Source organism: Vanellus vanellus (genome assembly GCF_965231255.1).
Source record: "Vanellus vanellus genome assembly, chromosome: 3".
Taxonomy (NCBI): domain Eukaryota; kingdom Metazoa; phylum Chordata; class Aves; order Charadriiformes; family Charadriidae; genus Vanellus; species Vanellus vanellus.
This window is the reverse complement of record NC_138907.1, coordinates 50,571,226-50,592,851: the sequence shown is the minus strand read 5'-3', so window position 1 is coordinate 50,592,851 and position 21,626 is coordinate 50,571,226. Positions and strand designations below refer to the sequence as shown.

At 41.5% G+C, this 21,626-nt stretch overlaps 1 protein-coding gene across 1 annotated transcript in view; it reads right to left on the bottom strand.

Moving 5' to 3' along the window:
• Positions 1-21,626, bottom strand: part of RPS6KA2 (ribosomal protein S6 kinase A2) — a gene marked incomplete at its 5' end in the record, with an annotated part of 312,268 nt that overhangs the window by 25,726 nt on the left and 264,916 nt on the right. The window contains 4 exons of the mRNA XM_082480397.1: positions 3,441-3,566; positions 5,293-5,423; positions 10,905-11,007; positions 20,456-20,520. Coding sequence (XP_082336523.1) covers positions 3,441-3,566; positions 5,293-5,423; positions 10,905-11,007; positions 20,456-20,520 — 425 coding nt within the window. The remainder of the gene's footprint in view (positions 1-3,440; positions 3,567-5,292; positions 5,424-10,904; positions 11,008-20,455; positions 20,521-21,626) is intronic.

The window sequence follows — 21,626 nt, the reverse complement described above, 5'->3', positions numbered from 1 at the left end:
TTCCCCCCAGATCCCTTCTTTATATCAGTCTTATAAAGCATTCAGAAGAATGAGCAATATACTTACTTGTATTTCATAACTTTATACGTTTTTCACTTGGGAATGAGATGGAAAAAAGCCTAAGAGTAAAATTGTAAAAGTACCTCAGAGTATGTACATGCAGTAGAATATGATAGAAAGATTTGCTAAACCAGTATCTACCTGCACTGACCCAGCTAGGTGACCACTAGTTTCAGGGTAGACTCAGTTTGTGGGAAATCTGGCTGTCTACAAGGTTTTCCGTTGAATGGTATTGAAGGGCTCACAGAAGTGAAGATGTAAGCCTGAATTCTTAAATATTGCATTTAGGAGCCTGAGGGCATGTCTAAAATAGATTCAGAGTTTATTATTAGCATTTCATTTTTACAGATGACATAGAAGAAAAGGGAAGAGGTTGCAAGAAAATTTTCTTCCGCAGGTTCAGTGACGGGATTTGCAAAAGCAGTTATGTGCCTAAAGGTGCAAAGAAGTGTCTACGGGGACTTTTAAAAGCAGCTCAGCGAGTTATCTCTAATTATGTCTATAGGATGGACCCCTGTTAGTTGCAGATGGCCACCAAAAAGGAAAAGGGATGAAGTGTTTTGCGTTTTAACAAATAGATTCTGCTTCTGGGCTAGGAAAGGTTTTGTTTTTCTGAGTGAATTGTCCGGCTGTAGCTCTGACTCAAGTTACTCTGGCTCAGTGCTCCGCTGTCTCAGTATGGCACCACACAGCGATAGTAAATACGGCCCAGTGAGTGGCAGTCTCCATGGAGGGATTATTTACCCAGTGACATGATGTGCGTCGCCCCGCGGTGATGCCACCACGTCATTTCCTTACCTCCTTCCCTATCACCAGCTTCCCCTGGGGAGACGGGATGATGCGCTCTGACGTGTCGGCAGTTCATCTTAAAGAGGGAGCTTTTAATGAGGTGCAACCAGGCAAACGGGGCTGCTGCCTATCATACAAACTATCACGGCAGATCTTTTTTTTCCTGGGAATGTTATGTATTAGGAAGCACTGAGAAAATTACACTTACTGAAAGAAGTCAAGAGAGTCTAATTACAGTGATTTTTATAAAGAGAGTTAAAGGATGCGTGTCAAAAGGGACTGATATATAATTATGATAATATCAGTTGCAACTCCTGTGCTATCTAATTACTTGAAACGGGTGGCATTGTGCAATCTTTATGAAAGCGAGCTACTTTGAAAACAAAATGATAAAATCTTAATATGAAGTAAAAATAAAATTGAAAGGAAAGAAAAATGAATATATCGGTAGGAATAATAATCAAAGAGGCAGCACTCAATGTGCTGGAAAGACAGTATAAACAGAAACCCACCAACCATCTCCAACCCCAAATCTGTTCTACACGTTTGACTCACACTGTGTCAGAAACTGAGATGCTGCGTGTGTTGCCTAAACTGGTAGTCAAAATCAAGACATATTGGCATGACAAGGTAAGAGTCGTAAGAAGTGGAGGAAGAAAGGAATAAAGAGAGGAAAGATTAATAAAAATGGGAAAGAGCCTAAACCTAGTAATCAGAGTGTTAAACTCTACTGGAGTTTTGAGTGTCCCCACGTACGGAGTTTGCTCTGGACGCCCTGAGGTACTCCAAAGCCCCAGCTGCTGACTAGGTGCTGGACCCTCTTGCATTCAGACACTCCGACATCTTTGAGGACCGAGGCTTTTCTATTTTGGTTTCATGCTGGCTGCATTACACTGATAAAACTGTCAGCAATACTTGATATAAATAAAATATGAAAGTTATTATTTTAACATACATTTTGTTCATCACAGATGTAATTTAATTTCACAGAACCTATACCTACTATCACATAATGCCATCTGTTGACAAACGACCCGGACACTGGAAAAATCTAATTTTTCCATTCATTAGAAATGAAAATCCTAGCATGTTCATGCGCAAGCCCACGGACCCGCTGGTAGGTCCATGCTCCTAATTATGGTGTAGTCTAGAAAAATCAACCTTTATTTGAACAGTGTCATCAACAAATTGTCAGTTATTAGTGGTTTCCAGATTTCTGTGGCCAACACGGGCAGACACCAAAACTTTCGTGGACTTTCATGAATATTGCATTATCATCAGTACAAATAAGACTGAGTAAAAGGTTTAATATTATTCTATTGGCCACCTGCGGCTCATTTATTCCATGGACTGCAGTTTGGATCACTTTTTTAAGCTCTCACCATCTCATTTAATAGCAAAGACACAATCTCATTTATAAGCTAAGTTTACAAATGTTTTCTAAAATTTTAAAATAAGAAAAGTAGAGTGGCAATTGGCTAGAATCCCTCATTTACTGCAAGTTTGGTCAATACCTTTCCCTATGTACTGATTTCAGGGAGCTACCTTTTGTCTTATGCTCACTTAAGCAGTCTGTTCCCGTGAGATCATACAGATTGAAAGGATCTGCCTTAACTGTCCACGTCTTTTCAAATTCATTATACTAATTCCTCATTTAATCCAATCTTGTCTTTTTTTGGTACAAGAAAAAAAAAAAGAAATACTTTCCTAACATCTGAGTTTTTTTATTGCTATGCCTTTTTCTTAAAGAAAACTGAATGTTTGGAACTCTTCCTCTGAGCTGTAACCTCACAACCACTTGCCACATACACTTCTGTAATAGCTGCATACTGCATAATGTTCATTCAATAGCATTTAATAAAGATTGTGATTTAGTCCTCTGAGTGTGATCAGTTCTATTGAAGCAGTTCTACTGAAGTTCTTCCCTGTCAAAAAAAAAGTTTCCTCATACCTACATCCTAGCAGCTTCCTGCCCTCTGTGTCTGTGGTGACTCTGTTTTACATAGTGCTGCTTGACCAAGCCTGAAGTTCACTAACTTGTCTTAAATATCCAACTAAATTCCACTGAATTCATATTTTAAATCTCTGCTGAAGATTGCCTTTTGCTCCTTTGTGTAGCGTGTTGGTGTTGAATATCCAGGAGACAAAAGGAAATCTGAGTTTTTGAAGGCGATCATGGTTTCTACGGACAAATCTGTCCAGTTAGAATAAAAAATGTCATAACTAAATAATTTGAGAAAGAAGAATAAAATGCTATTTCAACTTCGCAATCATTTTATACGTTATTTTGTTTATTTATGATGATTCAATGTAGGATCTGTAAAAAATCTTATCCGGTTTGCAAGGAGCATGACTGAAATGATTATCAGGATTTCTGTGCAAGTCTGTAAAGGTTTTGTCCATTTGGGAATTTTACTTGATGAGATTAAGGTGTGAGAAATAATATAAGGCTTAGCGTGAAACCTGTCGTCTTCTGAAAGAAAGAAAGAACACGCGACACCCGCCAACAAGAAATAGGCCAGCAAAATATCCAGTGACCGCACTGCTGCCCGGGCTGGCACAGCAGTCTCAACCACAGAAGGCGTTCTTACCTTCACTGCAAACTCTGTTTCTGTGGCTTTATGAACACACCTCTTGCACACTGAGTAGGAGCCAATTCCTATGTCCTCCTTGATCTCGTATCCATCTGTAAAGTGAATGTTGTTCCCATGTAACTGCTATAGGAAAAGGCAAAAGAAACAATCAGCACATGGCTACGTAAAAGCAAGGACTAGCCTTGTCTTAATAAAGGAAGCACTTGATCTCATCTCCTTCACATAACTTCCTTGTCCTTTAGCGGTTTTTCGAAGTTCAGTTAAAAAAATCTGAAGCTCTTTAAGTAAAGAAGTGTGTCTTCTCCCTTTTTACCTTTTTTTTCAGTCTGTAGGACAGAGTTGTCCACACAGAAGTAATGGAAAAAAAAGCAGCGATTTTCTAAACTATTTAGGGAATGCAGACAATCGCCTCCTATTAGAGATTCACAGGAAACTGTGGGCACAAATCCCTTGACAAACCCACATAACTTGACAATATACACTTGCTTCTAATTATTGAGTGCCCAGCTAACTTATAAACCGCTAATGGCTTCACAGGCTTCAAAACAGATACCCCACATATGGGACGTGCCTCCAGATGACTGGAAGTCTTGTCCAGAACACGTTTAACTATGATTTCTGTGTGAGAGAGAAGTTGCTATTTTGAGCCAACCTAACTTAAGAAAATTTATTGCTACTGACAATAGAAAAATAATTTAAATTTTCTAATTTTATTTGTTGAAGGGTACAAAATTAACTGTGGCATCATTAGTTCATATGCCCTTTGGAAACCATTTGGACAGACAGATTGGTTAGGTGGTGAAACGCAAATCTGAGTCCTTGCTGGACTCAAGAAACAACCAGCGACTCTCAATATCCTATAGGATCTTCTGTATCCTTGCTAGCAAAGTCTATGCAGAGCCTTCTAAATGATAAAACACGCATGTGCTACATTCAATACATTTTAGAAAGCAAACCACAGGAATATAGATAAAATTTCTGGGATGTAATTGCTTGGGTAACATTTCACCTACTGTTGCATAAGAGAATCTTTAAGAATATGACATATTCCGCTGTAATGTATTGAGATAGACATGAAAACTATGAAAACCTATGCAAATCAGAGGCAGGGGCTCTCCCCTTGGAGCACGTGTACCTCTTGCTGTGGGGAAGAGAGGAACTTTTTCCTTGTGGGAAATTTTGCTGCATTTTTGAGCATCCCAGTTCTCCCTCCCAAGTCACTGTCCCTCTGACGTATTAAGCCATTTGTAGCACTTCATTTCTGGTTTAAAGCACAATAACCAGAGAGCATGTTGTAGGGGTATGGCAGCAAAGAACCAAGCGTCTGGCAGGTGTCCTTCCCCCATTAAGCTGCTGCGGGTTATGTGAGCACACCCAGGCTCTTGTGCAATAGCGACAGGAACACAGTGGCCTCTTACACCCAGGAGCTCGGGCTCTGTGTCCGTGGGAGCCTACAGCAGTAGTTCGTTAAGCCCCTTTGCCAACACGGACTTTGTCATATAGTCCAAGACAAGACTGTTGAGAATGACATGCATTCACCGAAAAAACAACACTCCATTACCTGCCCTGTATGCACAACTGGAATAGCGTTTCAGTTGTTCAGAAGTACTTTCATTTCAGTTGTGATAAGGTGCAATTCCTATTTCCTTTGTAAAGGCTGTGGAGAAAGTGAACTTAAAAGCCTTTGGGGAAAAATTCTCATTTTCCACCTCCTACATGCTGCACGTAAACACCTCCTACCTACACTGGGTAGCTGTGAAACACCAGTGAGAATGCTGAGGCAGTTTAAATACACTATGCACATATGCATCTGCCCATCATATGCGAAGTGTAACATCAGCGTCAGTACCTGCACAATTGGATGGACGGTGATTTTGTGCACATCCTGCTGTGCAGGCTCCTGCACCAAGTTAGAGGCAACGAAGCTGAACCCTCTGAAAAGATGATGAGCATTGGCACTTGGAGGAACACCTGGGGAATCTGTAGGAGAAGGAAGAAAATGGCCTCACGAGCTGCACAAAAGACCAGAAAGTAGTAGCACAGCACCTGCAAAAAAGTCACCCCTGCTACTCAATAGCAGATCCTGCTAAACTGGCAGACACATGTGAATATAATCCACTTCCGTATCAAGCTTCCTCCATCCCATTTCTCTGGACCTGAACAGTGCAGGGGTATCATTTGCAAGGATGTCTCCTCCTAGATACAGAGGGTTTTTTCACAGTGCATGTTCATTCTTTGGCAAAACACTGCCTGTGCCAGAATTCCGCACCGACAGAGAAGGCAGAGGACGGCGAGGCTAGGAGAAAAACGGATGGCTCAAGGCACGGCACCCCCCTTTGGCTTAGCACAGGTTCTCCAGGGAGCGGAAAAAAGTTGCAAGCTGCTGTATCTGTCCTTCACAGCACACCTTGACTACAGAAATTACAAAGGCTAAAGTGCTTTCTGGGTAATGTGGTATGTCGTGTGGGTCAGGAGAAGGTAGAGAAGGCAGGATCTGAAGCAAGCATAAAAGTGCGATGCTCCACTAGTGGTGGTTTGTGGCCTTATGAAGATCTTTCTGGAGCAGCTTTAGGAGCTGCGACTTACTCCAGGGAAGATGCTTGTTGACTTGTCCTCAGCTGAACAAAATGACTAAGAGTGTTTTAACTAAATTTCATGGACTTTTTCTCCCCTTTCCTTCCCCTGATATGGCAAATCCAGGGGTGGAGATCAAAGAGCCCTGAGTGATTCTACATTTGGAATGAAATAACTAGAGAGCAGTTCCTGGTACCTATGCCACTGTTCAGTGAGAGAAACAGCCTGCAAAACCGAGAAGAGCTGCACTTCACATAGAATTCTGAAATGCTTTAAAGAGATCTTTGTCCCCAGTATATGTTTTGTCCCAGGTATTTTCATAAGCAAGAAAGAGTTGCATTCCAAACCATTCCTTGGTAGCTGGGTAGCTGGCTGGGTATTATAAAACCTACAGTACTAAAATTTTCTCACCTTTTATTTCTTCTTTTTGGGGGGTTGGTTTTTTTCCCCCTCCCCTTCACATTCCCTCCAGTGCAACGTGTGATTTAACATGGCAAGGTTACAAAACTACACTTCCTTTAGAAAGCTATCTCCTTGTAGGAGTATGAAAATACATCTCCACTGGACCTTATAGCTGACTCACCTGCCTAGACCCTCAGCACCACCCATTAGTGTGTAGGGCCATGGCGTGGAAGACTGAGTATTGCTTGGGATTCTGAAAATACGTGAGAATGTAAGTATTGCCTTTTGTGGCTGTCCTGGTTTGAGGTAAAACAGAACCAATTTTGTTCAGTAACTTCGCTTCTTAGCTGGGCCTCTTCTAACTACTGAAATTAACTGCATATTGTGCAGACAGCGTTCACTCTCTCCGAGGGACAAGACCAATTGGTTATCGCTGATGCCCAGCACGGTATGCAAAGAGGCTCCTGCTTACACTTATTGCTGTAACCCCCAAGGCCAACCAACTCTCTTATTTGCCCCATTGGAGGGTGGGAAGCGGAAAAGCATAGTGGGGTCCCACCTGCGGGGAGGAGCGGACAGGACAGGTGACCCAAAACTGACCAACAGGGTATTCCATCCCATCTGCCTCATGCTCAGTATAAAAGTTGAGGGATTAAAGGGTCAGCTCTCTTCCTTCAATGGCCGACGTCTGAGGAGGACTCTGTTCATCTGCCTTTGATCCCGATCCTGAATGCAGATCCGGAATCCAGTTCCCACCCGTCACTGAGTCCAGCCTGGGACTGCCCCAGTGCCAGCCGGTGTTGTGACTGTCATCCTGGGAGCTTGATACGGTTTTGTATATATTTCATTATTTCCTTTTCTTTTCTTATTAGTATTTCCTTAAAGTAGTTTAGTTCCTTCTAAACTCGTACGTCTCTTTTTCCCTCCTCTGCCTCTCTCTTTGAAGAGGGGTAGAGGGGAGCATCTGTCAGTCCCATCTGGGGTCCCCCAGGTCTCCAGTAGCCAATTTGACCTAAACCACGACATGGACATTCCCTGTATAAATGTACTGGTCAAATGAACAGAGGATCTAAAGCCTGAATATGGTAAAACCAAACTATCTGCTCAGAAATAAACAAAACTGAGGCTGCAGCTAATTCTGTATCTCATTACAAAGCCGCCTCAGCTTTGACAGGAGTCAGAAATAAGCACAGCAAGTCAGACCGCACAGCAAAGTACATGAATCTTGTCTTCTGGTAAAGTGACGTGGGCTACTTGTTTATCTCAGTGTATTGGTGGGCACTCTCCTTGCAAATACATTGATGAATCACACTAGACCTCTTTGCATCACTGGGTTCTTCTAACAATGGCATATATACAACAATGATTTTCCAAGAGGGATTAATTAAGAGAAAAGAATGTTTGCTTTAAAAAAGGAATGACAATAATTCAAATCTGAACACTCCTGAACTTCAGAAAAGCTGTGATCCGGCTCTAAAACGCAAGTGCTAGGTCATCTCTAGTTAAAAATAACTGTTCTTTCATAATTCATTGCCAATCTCTTTATCAAACACTGTAGAAGAACTACTGATTATTTGGTGTTCCATATTAAATATTCATCACCAACAACTGTTATGCCCATCATATGAATTAAATGTTAAAACACCCGTGTTAAGTCTAAAATTATGCTTAAATCATGTTAATTATCTGATAGCTATGAATCCTAAATAATTTTCCTAGTCTTGATAAATCCAGAGTCATTTCATATGTCTGAATTAGACCCACTTGCAAACACCAATCTTGTATAATGGTTAGCTTTCTCCCTGTGAAAGTCATAACGCTTTGTCCCAAAATGTCTAACTTTACAGGATTTTGAAAGGATTCATAAATCTTAAGTAATTTACTTCATTATGCTTCAATGGGGTTAGCAAACATTATTATCTTATTTGCAGCGGAGGAAATTTAGATACTTGAGGTGCAATTTTACATATTTTTCCTCAGCAGTAAAGGTAGCTTAAGACATCCCTGCTGGTTACAGCACGCTGCTCCATCGCTTACAACATCACAGCTCTTTGTGGACTGAAATTTAAGTTGGATCACCAGAATGATCTTGGTTTGATCCTTGTTCAAATCACCATTTATAACCTGGATCGCTTCAGTCTCCTGCTGCCCGTGAGGAGCTGAGTCAGTACAAATGAGACATGGGTCCACACTGGTGGACTTAGTAAACAAGTGGCCAGAAAAAGCAACTCCAACTCAGACGAATCCCTGAGAAAAAGTGATATGAAACTGTACCCGCAGAGATGAACTGTCAATGTCAGAAACCATATCTTTGGCGCACTCGGAGCTGAGGTTAGGAATCAACACAAAGCTGTTTCAAATTCAGGCTAAAGAAACTTTGTGAAATACAGCAAATCACTGGATTGGCAAGTTACTGGATCCAAAACTTTGACATAAACCTGTTTCCAGGCAGGAGAACTCATTCATAAAGACAGAGTGCAAAATGACTGTATGCATCTGTGCTCCCTCCTTGGTAATGTCTTTCTGACGGCTTCATTAAAATACAACTGCATCATCAAGATGAAACAGGAATTATTATAGTGCTTTCTGGTTGGGTACGTTCTCAGTAAGAGCGTAAGTTTCTATGGGGCCTATGTCATGACAGAAAAAAACCCACAAAATAAAAAATGCTCTTGTTTGATTCCACCAATGATATGAGCCAGTATTAAACACTCCTGCGATGCTCTCCCCTTCTGATTGACCCAACCAGTCAACAGTCAGGCGCTGCAAAATATACTGCCATTCTGCAAGGGCTTTTCTATCACTCTGGAAGTGTAAAGGGATTCACACTGTCAATTACACCTATTTTGAAAGGTCAGGGTTTGATTCTCAGGCCACTTTCCATAATAGCATGAAGCAGAACCGAGGCAGGCCATCTTCCCACCCCTGGCATCACCCCAAGACAAACCTTCTGAGTTAGTGTCTTGCATGAGATACCAAACTGAAATAGGCAACAGCAGTAATGTGTAAAATATAACCCTGCACGTGCATGAAGTACACGCATGCCAGTACAACCAATGAAGTGTGAACTTCCAAAGCAATCCAAAATCTCAAAGTTTCTCTGAGGCCTTCCAGGGCAGCACCTCAAGATCAGACTAACTTGCAATCTCCAATATTTCAGAGAAATGGATTCATTTGAAATCTGACTTGAAGCTAAAATCAAAGGTGTGAAATGTCTGGTATCCAAAGATCATTTGTTTCAATGGGGTAGTACAGGAGTATCAGAACATCACTAACCTATACTGAACACAGGTGGATGCTCCAGTTAGACCAAAATAATCAGTGTAACATTTTTGTATAGATTGTGAAAGTCTGCACATCCTTGCCAAAAATCTAGGAACGAAGACCAAAAAAAAGACTTTGAATAGATACCACTATTTCATACCCCATGAAAGGAGGCTTGAGCCAGGCTTTGAATAGAGGTTTAGGCTAGTTTTAAGAAAAAGGCTGAAGGTCATGATGAGCCTGAACAAAAACTACAGGACATCTCAGCTCTGATTTGTGTGCTGCAATGCAGGGGTTTTCGTAATGAAAGCTCAGATCTTTTCCTCTCACTGCAATAATTCTGGGGCAATTTGAGGGTTGAAGCTTGAGACCTTATACTTGGTTATTACAACAATACTATGTGATATTTATAGTCCTTACCATCTTCAAAGTGTTTTACAAACAACAGCTAATTAAATGTTTACATTTTTTTACATGCACTTCTTTGCACAGGAATACCACAGGCAGAAATGTAATGTAATTTATCCATGCCTAGCAAGGAGCAACATTATAACTGGGATTACCACCCTGAGGTTACTGATATTCTTGCTTTCCACTAAAGGAGTGGAAAGCTTGTGCTTTGTGCAATGATCACCTTCATGTATATACTGCACAAAGTATGATATTCCTGTCAGGAAAGAAGAAATAGTAGGAACAACATTCTCACTGCAAGGATTTTCTAAATATTGTAGGCCAAATTCCTGTTGGCATAACTCCACTGATCTAAGAACTTGATGATTCTCCATTACTGTTAACCATGTATTATTAACCTCCAACAGTCCACAGTCTATGGGATTTCATGATTACAGAAAACATCTATGGAATATATAATTAAATACTAACTTGCAGACATGCAAAGTTCTTTGAAGCCAAGGTAATTAAAAACAGTTAAATTCAGCTAACGTAAGCAATGATAAGAGTAATAAAATAGCAAATAAATAGTTATTTCTCCTATTAAAAATGTGAAATCTGTCCTTCCTGAAGACAAATTAATGTGAAGCTGGTGAAATGCTTATGAGCTTCGCTTCTCGGAATGCAAAAGTCTTCGCTTCCTGCTGGATGTTGCAAAACCCAGTAAACCCACAGGTGATCAGACTTTTAGACCCCATTGGAACGGAGAAGGGAAGGAAGAAGGAATTTACTCACTAAAAATATGCACTATCCATGTGCCACCTTACTAACCTGTGGGGGTCCGAGATGTGAACTCTGGATCAAAATGAAAGGTGTCTTCTGGCCGTCCCACTGCGGGCTTGAAAGGCGGCTTGATTTCTTTCCTATACAGTTTCTACAAGGAGAAAAACAGATCACAATCAACAACAATCTGTACACCTTCCGCATCTGCAGATAGGCTCTGCCGCCTTGTGTAGGGTGTCTTCTCTCAGCTCTGTGCCATCCTTGCAGGACAGACAAAAAAGGATAATGTATTTGTAGCTCTGGCTCCTGCTTGACTGGGTGGCCTAAAAGCTGTGCCCTGGATGGTCCCTGCTCTTTTTAGTTACTGGAATCCATAACATAAACACAGGTGTTTCTGGTAAGACTTCAGCCCATAGACTGGCACAATACTCCAGCTGGGGCATCTGGTCTGAAGAGCAGGACTGGAACGTGCAATGGTAACACCAGAAAACCATGCACGGGTGACTTCAGCAGGCAGCAACGGCAATCAGCACAAAGAACCGCTAGGAAGTGCTGGCTGGTTCAGCATTTATTATTTGTCAAGAACTAGCAACGTGTTTGACACCCTGCCAGACTGAGCTGAGCGACAGGCCCGGCTGCCTGCTGCTTGCATCCTCAACAAGGGACTTGTGCGTTTGGCATAGCTGGTAAAAGGCAAGGGGCTCGCAGCTGAGGGTTAGATGAAACTCCCATCAAAAGACGTTAGGAAGAAGGCACTGCAGGTGGGTGGGGAATCGTGTCAAAGGCCTAAACGTGGCTTGAGCAGAGGACCAAAACCAAGGAAAAACATAAAGGGGAGAGGAAGGGACATAAAGGGTAAGCACTGCCAGGTGTGTGAGTTTGTGCTGGCGAGCGAGTGGGCACATAGGGGATCACGTAAGTAACAGTCACCATAAATGCATGCTAATACACTGCCTTTGTTACCAGGGTCTTTGCGGCCTCTTTAATCATGCTTAGTGATCTTTAAGACACTGCTACGCTGCGCTCCATTGCAAGCATTCATACACACACGCTCTGGGATAGGAACAAACCGAGGTAAAGCACGTCTGGATCTGATCCAAAGCCTACAGAGGTTAATGGAAGAGTCCTATTGATTTCAGCGATCTTTGCATCTTCTCTGCTTGAAATGGCCGAAACTGAACATCATGCTGATGGCAGCGTGGGGGACAGAGCTCCAGTTTGCCTCCCTGCCCCACGTTTCAGTCCCTAGACTGCATTTCCTTTCTAGCAATGCTTTTGTTCTCAGATTTCAAAGGTCTGAATTAGTTGCCACAGGCAGTGCCCAATAATTACCACGTCTGAGCATAAATATAACGTTCCATCCAAACTTTCAAGTCATGATAAGAACTGGAGAGTTCAATTTTATGACTGTTTGTAATATGTATTTTTAGGTTAGCTCTTAAAACAACTTCATAATGAGCTGATTTTTCAAAATATTTAATGGAGATTAATACATGCTTGTCCAGCTCTTTGTGTGCAGGAAGATTCTTTTTAACTGTGGGTTTTGAGGTGAATTAACTTCTGTAATACAAAGCATGTGGTCAAACCCAAGATATATACACATCAATATAATTTGAACTTGATTTTGCATAGATAAATAAAGGTTCTTGAGGCAGGACATTCTGTAGCATAGTATTAGCATTAGCGTAAAGCATATGTTTGTGGTTGAATTATGATTCCCTAGAAAAGTGGAATGGTGAAGCTGGAAATGACTCTGCAATAATTAATGGCCATTTCACCATAAAAAGTTCCTGCTTGCGTAAAACTGCTCCGTATCTTCTGAGAGAAAGAGAGATGAATAATTGCTGTGAGCCACAATGGAAAGCCAGTCTTCCAAATAATTAAAAGCCAATTGCAATCTTAGGCAGGAAGTGTCACTCATCAACTGAAAAGTATCAACCTATTAATTAACATATAGCTTTTTCTGTCTGCACAGAACTTTAAAAGAGAACTCAGCACCTACTGAAGGTTTTTCTGTTGCTAGGATTTCACCTTGAGAAAGCTATTTGCTTCCAGCTTCCCTTTATTTGTCTTAATTCACAACTGCAGTCCTTCTACTGCAGAAAGCACTATGGTCACACACACATGCTTCCTCCTGGAATTAAATGCACCCCTCATCCTGTGAGGTCCAAAAATTGGAACACGTTTTAGAGTCGTACATCATTTGGGAACTGCACTCTCTTTTGATTATCGTAACCATATTCTCCCTGGCCTCTTAATTCCTCCCCCCCATCTGTAGTTTCTTAAGTGCTTTTGGAGCTACATTTGTATTTTGAATCCCTAACCCACATCCTCCCCTACTAGGGAGGGATTTAAGATTCATCATGAGTCACACGCCACCTAAAGATGTGTAATCACAAATTCGCTTGCTGGGAGGGGATGGAAACAAAGAAGTTGCTTGTGCGAGTGAAAGGCACCTCCTCTGAGCGCAACCCGGATGAATCCTTTTTCCATTTCCTTTTCCACTTGTGATAAAAATTATTTCGGCTGTTTCTGACTAGACAACTAGGAACAGCAAAAGGTAAACGGCATAAAACATTTTTTTTCCCCAAGCTCTTGAATTGGGTAACTAAATGAAATTTTTGAGGAACAAGAACAAGCAGATCAGTGTCATCTATGGGCTTTACCATCCCACACTGGCTCCAGTTCTCTGAGTGAGCCACTACAACCAAAGCCAATTCACTGAAGCACACTAAACCACAGGCTGACCAACACAGTTAAAAATGAAGGCTTGCTGCAGGCAGAATGCTTCTTCCTTTAAAAACCCGCATCCTGTAGACTGCAAAACACAACGTGACACAAGCTGATCTGAGAGAACAGTAAGAATCACAGCCATTGTTTTCTACGCGCACAGAGAACAAGACTCTTGGAGGATGTGAGATCCTTCTGGATTTTCCAAGAATATTTCTCATTTTAGATGAAATGTATTAACCTATTATCTCTTACTGTGGTCCCAAAATTAGTTTGGGCTGGTGACCTTGATGTCTTGCAACAGAAACCAACCAGAGTGGCAAATGACATAGCAAGTTAAGTTTCAAATCTTGTCTTTGACTATTTCTATCAGGCTGTCACATAACTTCTGGTAAAATTTAAACAGTTCTCTACATCCCAAGTCATGGTAATCCTGGCTCTGCACGCGGAAGTCACTGGGAGTTCCACCACCTATTTTAATGGGAACAGGGTCCCAGTTGTCCCAGTTTAAATCCCAGTTTTCAAATCCAAGTTATTATTTTGGGACATCCTATTAGGCATTCAAAAGAGACTTTGGATATGTTAGTGCTAACTGGAGCATTTAAATTTCAGGTTGGGCATTACGTGTGTTATTTTGCACAGGTATAAGAAGCTGAAGATTTTTTTTTTTCTTCCACATTGCCTCCTCGTCTGTAAAGGAGAAATGTATTCCTTAGACCTTAATGTTTTGTTAAGAATGTAATTCCTCTGTCTTTCCCAGTAAAGAATAACCCCCCACATCCCACCCCTATTTTTTTTAAACTGACCACAGCATTGACTTATCACAGGAAAATGTAACTGACAGGTATCAGGAATCACCGTGCATCACACACGACTGTCGCATCCAGAGGCTGTGTGGAAGGAGTGCACAATCCACAGAATGAGGGGGATGAACTCCAAGGTGTGAAAGTACTGATTTAGATAGTCACACCTGGATACACAACCATGCTTATGTCTACTTATCAACCCCTCACATTCCTCTGAGACTTTGCTAATCAGTACCTTCAGATTAATAAGTACCTATGAATTAACTAGAACACAGTTCCATAGCAGTTTGAGAAACTATGAGGTTCTATCAACTTCCTTCCTGATTTGGGACAAAAAACTTTTTTTTTTTTTTTTCAAAGATTAATTTTCCCCTAGGCGTCAATGACCTTTTCTTAACGTATGTTGCCAGATCCCTAATACGAGCTTCATCTGAACACCTCCTCAGCTGGGACTCAAGTAATACATCAGGGAGACTAGTAACGAAACGCTGCGACATGCGTCTGTCTCTTATTTATAAGCAGTTAAGTTTTCATCACCTTTAAAAAAATGCACTTCTAAAAAAGCCCAGAGATGTAAATGCCCTGTACATGCGCCTGGCAAATATCAAGAAAAAGAAAATGGCTTAATTTAATTAAAAACTATTTAGTCATTTCCTCAACCAAGTTTCTTTGATGAAGAATTGAATTACTCCTTAGACACCTCCTAGAAATAGAAAGATACTACCCTCCACAGTGACGCACTTGTAGTGTGAGAATAAACTCTCTTGATACATACACCTGCCATGGAAAATCCAATAAGCAGACGAAAGGATGAAGTACCTTCTAAAATGCTTGTCCTCTCCTAGATTAATGACTCAATGTTATTCCCTGCAAATGACGGAAAAGCTAGGAGGGTTCAGACCTTGGGATCAATTCTTGCTGTTGGTAAAATCTGCAATTAAATAATTCACGTTTTCAGTTTTGTTTGATCTCTGATAAATATTGCAGGAAATAGAACTTGAGTCCACTCGCTTCCCACTCTTTCCCTCCGCTGTATTTGACAGTTCATTTTCTAGCATGTCATTTGCTCTAGTTCCAATTTAGCCTGTCATTGAAACGAAAACTACTGTTTATAGCCTACTTCTCCGACTGCAGTCTGCAAAAAGGGATTTCATTTTTCATTTTCAATGAAAAGCCAGAAATCCTTTATGCATGACCTGCAAAGAAGAAACGGTAATAAAAAAATCAGGAACCAGACCGTGCTTTCTCAGAGCCAATGACTGAAATTATCTGAGGTCAACTTGGTTTGGGTCTGCTTGTCTCAGGGAGAACAGGGGTTACAAGGGTAGTAAGCAGGTAAAACTCAGAAGGAGCTGGACATTTAATCTCCTTCCTGTGAACCCCAGCCTTGATCATGAAAGACAGTCCATTCATTTAACAAAGGATCTATTGAATTTGTGTCACAGGGCCTACTAAATGCCTCAGAGCAGCAAGACTGCTATTTGCAGAAAGTTTCATCTATTTTTCATCCTGGGAAGCAGGAATTTAGGGTTTCGTTACTGGGTGACAATAGCTGTAAAACAAGACTGTTGCAGAAATGAGCTCATACAACAATTTAAGTTTGGGCATAAAAACTCTGCGTCAGGTTGTCCACGGTTCATTTAGTGCTACTTACGCCCCAGAAGTTAAACCTAGTGTGGCTGGAGATTTGTGCTGAGGAACGGCACCCTGGAACATGGGAATGGCACCTGGGGAAGGATGGGAGGAGGACGGTCCTTTTCTGGCCATGCTCATGTTTTCCAGGATTGCACCTATCGCCTCTGCGTGCAGTGGTCGTACGCCACCAGCACTGCTGTGCTTGGCAGGACTATCTTCAGCATCGTTAATAGGGGTCGTTTTTACACTGTGTATGTTGTTTCCACCGTGTTCACTGCCTTCATCCAAACCAGAGACTATGTCTGGTTGCGTCTGATTGAAGACAGCGAGAGATGGGAAAAAAGCGGGAAATGACTGTTCCAACAGGTAAACACTTCAGCAATAGAAATGGTAACCAAGCCACAATCCAAAACCCGAGGGAAAAGCTCTGGAAGTACTCTGAAATGAAGGTCCGATTTATACATTTCTGTCTGCAATTCTAATGACTTCATCACTGCAATATCTACACTTCACACACAACTTGGAAGGAAGCAGCTAATTCATTCTGTTTTGAATCTCTTTCTAAAATTAGGTGAAGCAACTTAGTGGTTTGTTCCTGGTTACCACATCAGTCTTGTAGGAAAAATCTTGCTGAAAAAAAGACCTGTTTCACACTGTGTTTCTAGAAGACACTAACCCATTCTGACCCTTTGTGATAAGGGAGCTCCTGATAGAGGATCGTTTTATTACAGCTGCTGAAAGTCTCTATACAGTCAGTCGCAGCAGTCCTGTCTATCATAGCTGTCAAGGTAGTATAGAAGCGTTCCAAAAGACCTTGACTCTTGCTCTCTGAGGTCTTTATATTACCAAGTGTCCTGATTTGAGGTAAAACAGAACCAATTTTGTTCAGTAACTTCGCTTCTTAGCTGGGCCTCTTCTAACTACTGAAATTAACTGCATATTGTGCAGACAGCGTTCACTCTCTCCGAGGGACAAGACCAATTGGTTATAGCTGATGCCCAGGCATGGGATGCAGAGAGGCTCCTGCTTACACTTATTGCTGTAACCCCCAAGGCCAACCAACTCTCTTATTTGCCCCATTGGAGGGTGGGAAGCGGAAAAGCATAGTGGGGTCCCACCTGCAGGGAGGAGCGGACAGGACAGGTGACCCAAAACTGACCAACAGGGTATTCCATCCCATCTGCCTCATGCTCAGTATAAAAGCTGAGGGATCAAAGGGTCAGCTCTCTTCCTTCAATGGCCGACGTCTGAGGAGGACTCTGTTCATCTGCCTTTGATCCCGATCCTGAATGCAGATCCGGAATCCAGTTCCCACCCATCACTGAGTCCAGCCTGGGACTGCCCCAGTGCCAGCTGGTGACGTGATTGTCATCCTGGGAGCTTGATACGGTTTTGTATATATTTCATTATTTCCTTTTCTTTTCTTATTAATATTTCCGTAAAGTAGTTTAGTTCCTTCTAAACTCGTACGTCTCTTTTTCCCTCCTCTGCCTCTCTCTTTGAAGAGGAGTAGAGGGGAGCATCTGTCAGTCCCATCTGGGGTCCCCCAGGTCCCCAGTAGTGGATTTGGCCTAAACCACAACACCAAGGTATAAAATAAATCAACATTCATGTCCTGCCTCAACAATGTTGTTTGCTGACTGCCTGCAAATTGATGTGAGCGATTCTGTATACGTGACAGGAGAACAAAATGAGGGCATCAGGGACTCTTCTCCTGCAACTGTACAGAGATCAGCACTAAACATCTGTGTCTGATCCATTTCTGTTCTCTCACCCAGCTCTGTTTCTGTCCAGGGAGAACATGTTAACGGTTGGATCATCATCGTAAGGCAAAGTCCTGGCTTCAGCTCAGGGCCAGGCTGGCTCACACCACTATGAAATCCTGCTGCTGTAACTAGACAAGCCTTCCAAGATCTCCATGAGTGATAGTAAAATTAGGATTAAATGTGCAAATATATTAGAAAGATGATAGCTGACCCGTGTAATAATGATCTGTCTGTCTCCAAGAGAGTGCAATAAGCACTAATTATGTTGGATTAAAATGGATCTTTACAACTACGTTTTACAGCAAAGTTAGAGGGCAAGAAAAGACATCAAAGGGCAATTAAATCCACATGCTCCTCTAGCTCCAAGTGATGTTCAAGCATACCTAGCCTCTTCATGGTAGGTATTTCCCTAACCCATCCATAAGAACGTTTTCAGACAATGTACAATTTCCTTAGGACAGGCATGAAATTGTTCCCTAAAGAAGTGAGCTTGAAACCATCACTAATCATCATGACAGAAGGTGGTCTTGAGGAGTCTCACAGTCCAGAACTGACTTTGCTGAAAACCTTTCCAAGACTTAGAGCCTCATTTCTCTGTGATGAGTTACTGAGCTGCTCCACAAGCACACACAGGAGAAACTCTCACTGCTTCACTGCTCCTTATTATGTTAAGATGTATGCACCTGACCTGTATTTTGATTGCAAAGCCGAGGACTGTGGAGATATCAGAGGAATACAGAAAATAATAATAATACAGAAGCCAAGTCTTCGGGATTCTCTATTTTTTTTTCACTTAATGTTTTCATAAGTGTAAAGTCTTTATACAGAATCTAGACTTCAGAATATATGTAATGGGACGAAAAGTCAGCTGGACCATAAAGGAAAACCTCAAACTCCCTTTCATTGATCATCTCTTAACATGCTTGTGAGTCATGCCAACTCTTCAACATTCAATTCAAAATAGATGCATGAGTTTCTCAAGGACAATTGATTCTGCGGGCCTTTCAAAGGCTACCTGGGTACCACAAAATGTGCTTTCACAGTGGAATTAGCTTTACTGTAAAGCCCTGGGTGGTGGTTTGAGAATGGTCCTGTCACATACATTCATGCTGCTTTACCAGAATTTATAGCGAGAACTGCATCAGCGACCTGTTACACTAGCATTCATGAGTGAATTCAGATCAAATATTAAATAGACATAACAATATCATAACACAGGTCAGATAAAATTAAACTAGAAAATTCTAGAGGATGTAGCAAACATGAGCTCTGATGCACTGGCAGATGTCCCGATCAAGAACAAAAAGTGTTTGCCTCCAGGTTTGTCTAAAAATAAGTCAAGTTGAACAAATATGACGCTGAAAATGTTAGAAGGTTTAACCTGTTGCAAGTCTAAATCAAATAGTTAGCTAATCTCTACTGCCAGCTTTATGAGCTGTAGCTGATAGCAATAAAATAAATCTTTGTTTACCATTCTGTGAATCATATCTGACATGTCTTATTTGAACCATGTTACATTTGATCAAATGTTTGCTGTTCCAATTTTGAGTGCTGATGTTAAATTAATGACTCACCTCAGTAAGACATCAACCACTTGTAAGAGGAGTTGCTGTTTCCTGTTCTGGCTGGTTCATTTGTATACTCAGTGATTTAAAATCACTCTTCTGAAAATCCATCTATGTTGTGCTTTTCTCTTGCAATATAGTGGGAGGACCAGATCCTGTCCTACAGTCACTTAGGCCAACATTGACAAGAAGGGGTCACAAAGCTATCCCGTTGGAAGATTTATGATTCCCCCAGCATCAAGTAGCACAACCTGCTGTACCAGCTCTACCAATACCCAGCCAGTCCCAGTATTACCATGCTGTGTTTGGGAAGAGGGTGTGCCTGGAGGTCTGGGAGCTCCTCGGAGCTACTGGCAACCGGTTTGTGTAAGAGCAGAGCTGGGGCTGCTTGGAATAATTCCAAAAGAGAAAAGGATTCCTGAAGGTCCTTGATATCGGAAAGAATAAAACTAGCATTTAGTCCAGCTTGCCAGACCCAGTAAGAAAGGGCAAGTATTTCAGTATGGAACAGAAAAGCTGAAAGATGGAGGGACCCGGAGCATCAGACAACTTCCCTCTGGAGTATCTCTTTCAAGCCCAGTCCTTTGGCTCTGTTTTCTTTTGCAATCGAAATATTACAGGAATTCTTTCATTTAAAGCCGCTCATTTTCACTCCAGTGCAGCTCCCACAATCAATGCATCATGTTTATTAGATCTGAATGAGGAAATTATTCTGTGGAACACTGCAAATAGCCTCAGGTAGTACCGTGATAAGCCAGACCATCAGACAGAACAGAATCAAGCGGTTAGAGAAAACTGGCAATGCTGAAAGCAGCTTTCTATTTCTTTCATTTGTGGGTATGTGAAGAAATGTATATATAGAATCATAGAATCATTTAGGTTGGAAAAGACCTTCAAGATCATTGGGTCCAACTGTAAACCTAACGCTGCCAGATATGTATGCAAGAGACATAGGCACCCATGTAAAAGGCTCTAGCTCCTGGGTTCTCTATGTTAGAATTCACTCCATATTTTTTCTAAGCATGGCAGTTTGTCTTCAAAAATTTAGCTAAGAAAAATAACAAATAAATAAATAAATATAAAGCTGCTCCACTTACGTTCCAGTCAATAGTAACAAAGAATGGGTGACGTTTAATTTCTTCCACTCCATCGAATCCAGCACCTGACAAGAGAATGAACGAATCAAAATGAAGTCATGCCTAGAAGAGTGCCGCATGATATCTCTTCTCCAGCCTTCCTCCCCGTCCCCTCTTTTCTTCTGACAAAGTCAGAGTCACCACCTAAACATTTCTTCTAGTCAAGAAACCCTGAACAGTGCAACTGCCAGAACAGTATAAACTACCATAAATACAGACAAGGGTACTTCATTAATGAAAATTTGATGGCTGAGGGGTTTTTACTTTTTTTGAATGGAGGCTGGTGCCAAGGCTCAATAGCTGCTCTCTTCAGGGTTCAGATGACACATGGGATTTCAGGTGCAGCACAGTGCACGCACCAGCGAGGCCAGGAGAGGCCCCCAAGATGTCCTGATACTATGGCAAGGCTACTGCTGCTCCCTGCCACCAGCGGCAGCTCTTCTATCTGTACTGACTTTCAAATCTTGTCTAATTACCCGTTCTCCACAGGCAGAGAAAGCTGTACTACAAACAAGTTCAGACTGAAAATACCAAAAGGCTCCAAATGATTTGAGGTAAGCCAGGATTTTAGGTTCCCCCTTTTCAAATACTGTCTTCAAATCTCCATGAATACCAAAATCATCACTCTCAGTGGTATGTTTCCTTCACTGTTAAATTTGTTACATTATTATAGGAAATTTAGAGAAACTCTTCCAAGATCTGGTAATGAATCTAATTCCTTCATTACTTTTGTCTTGTCTTCACTGAAGATTGCCTTTTTTATTCCTTCAGCTCAATTTATTTGCTTCAGTGCCATCGCAAAAACCAACAGGTGCTCAGTAATAATTAAACAACTGTCAGAGATGATTTAGCATGCCATTTTGGGGGTTGGTTTGACTTTATTAATAGCATCTTTCATTTTCCAGTAGGAGAAATAACATCTGGAAGCAAAGGCTTTACATTGCAATTTTGGATCCATTCCTGAAAGGTACCCAGCACTTCTTTCCAAGGATGCTGAGCTTTCTTGATTCACGAAAGGACTCGGGATTCATAAGCACCTTGTAAAAGGCACTCAGCACCTCAGAGGACTCAGTTTTTTATATGAAGTATTTGTACTTTCTGAAGATCAACATTACAAGCAGCTTTAGAAAGG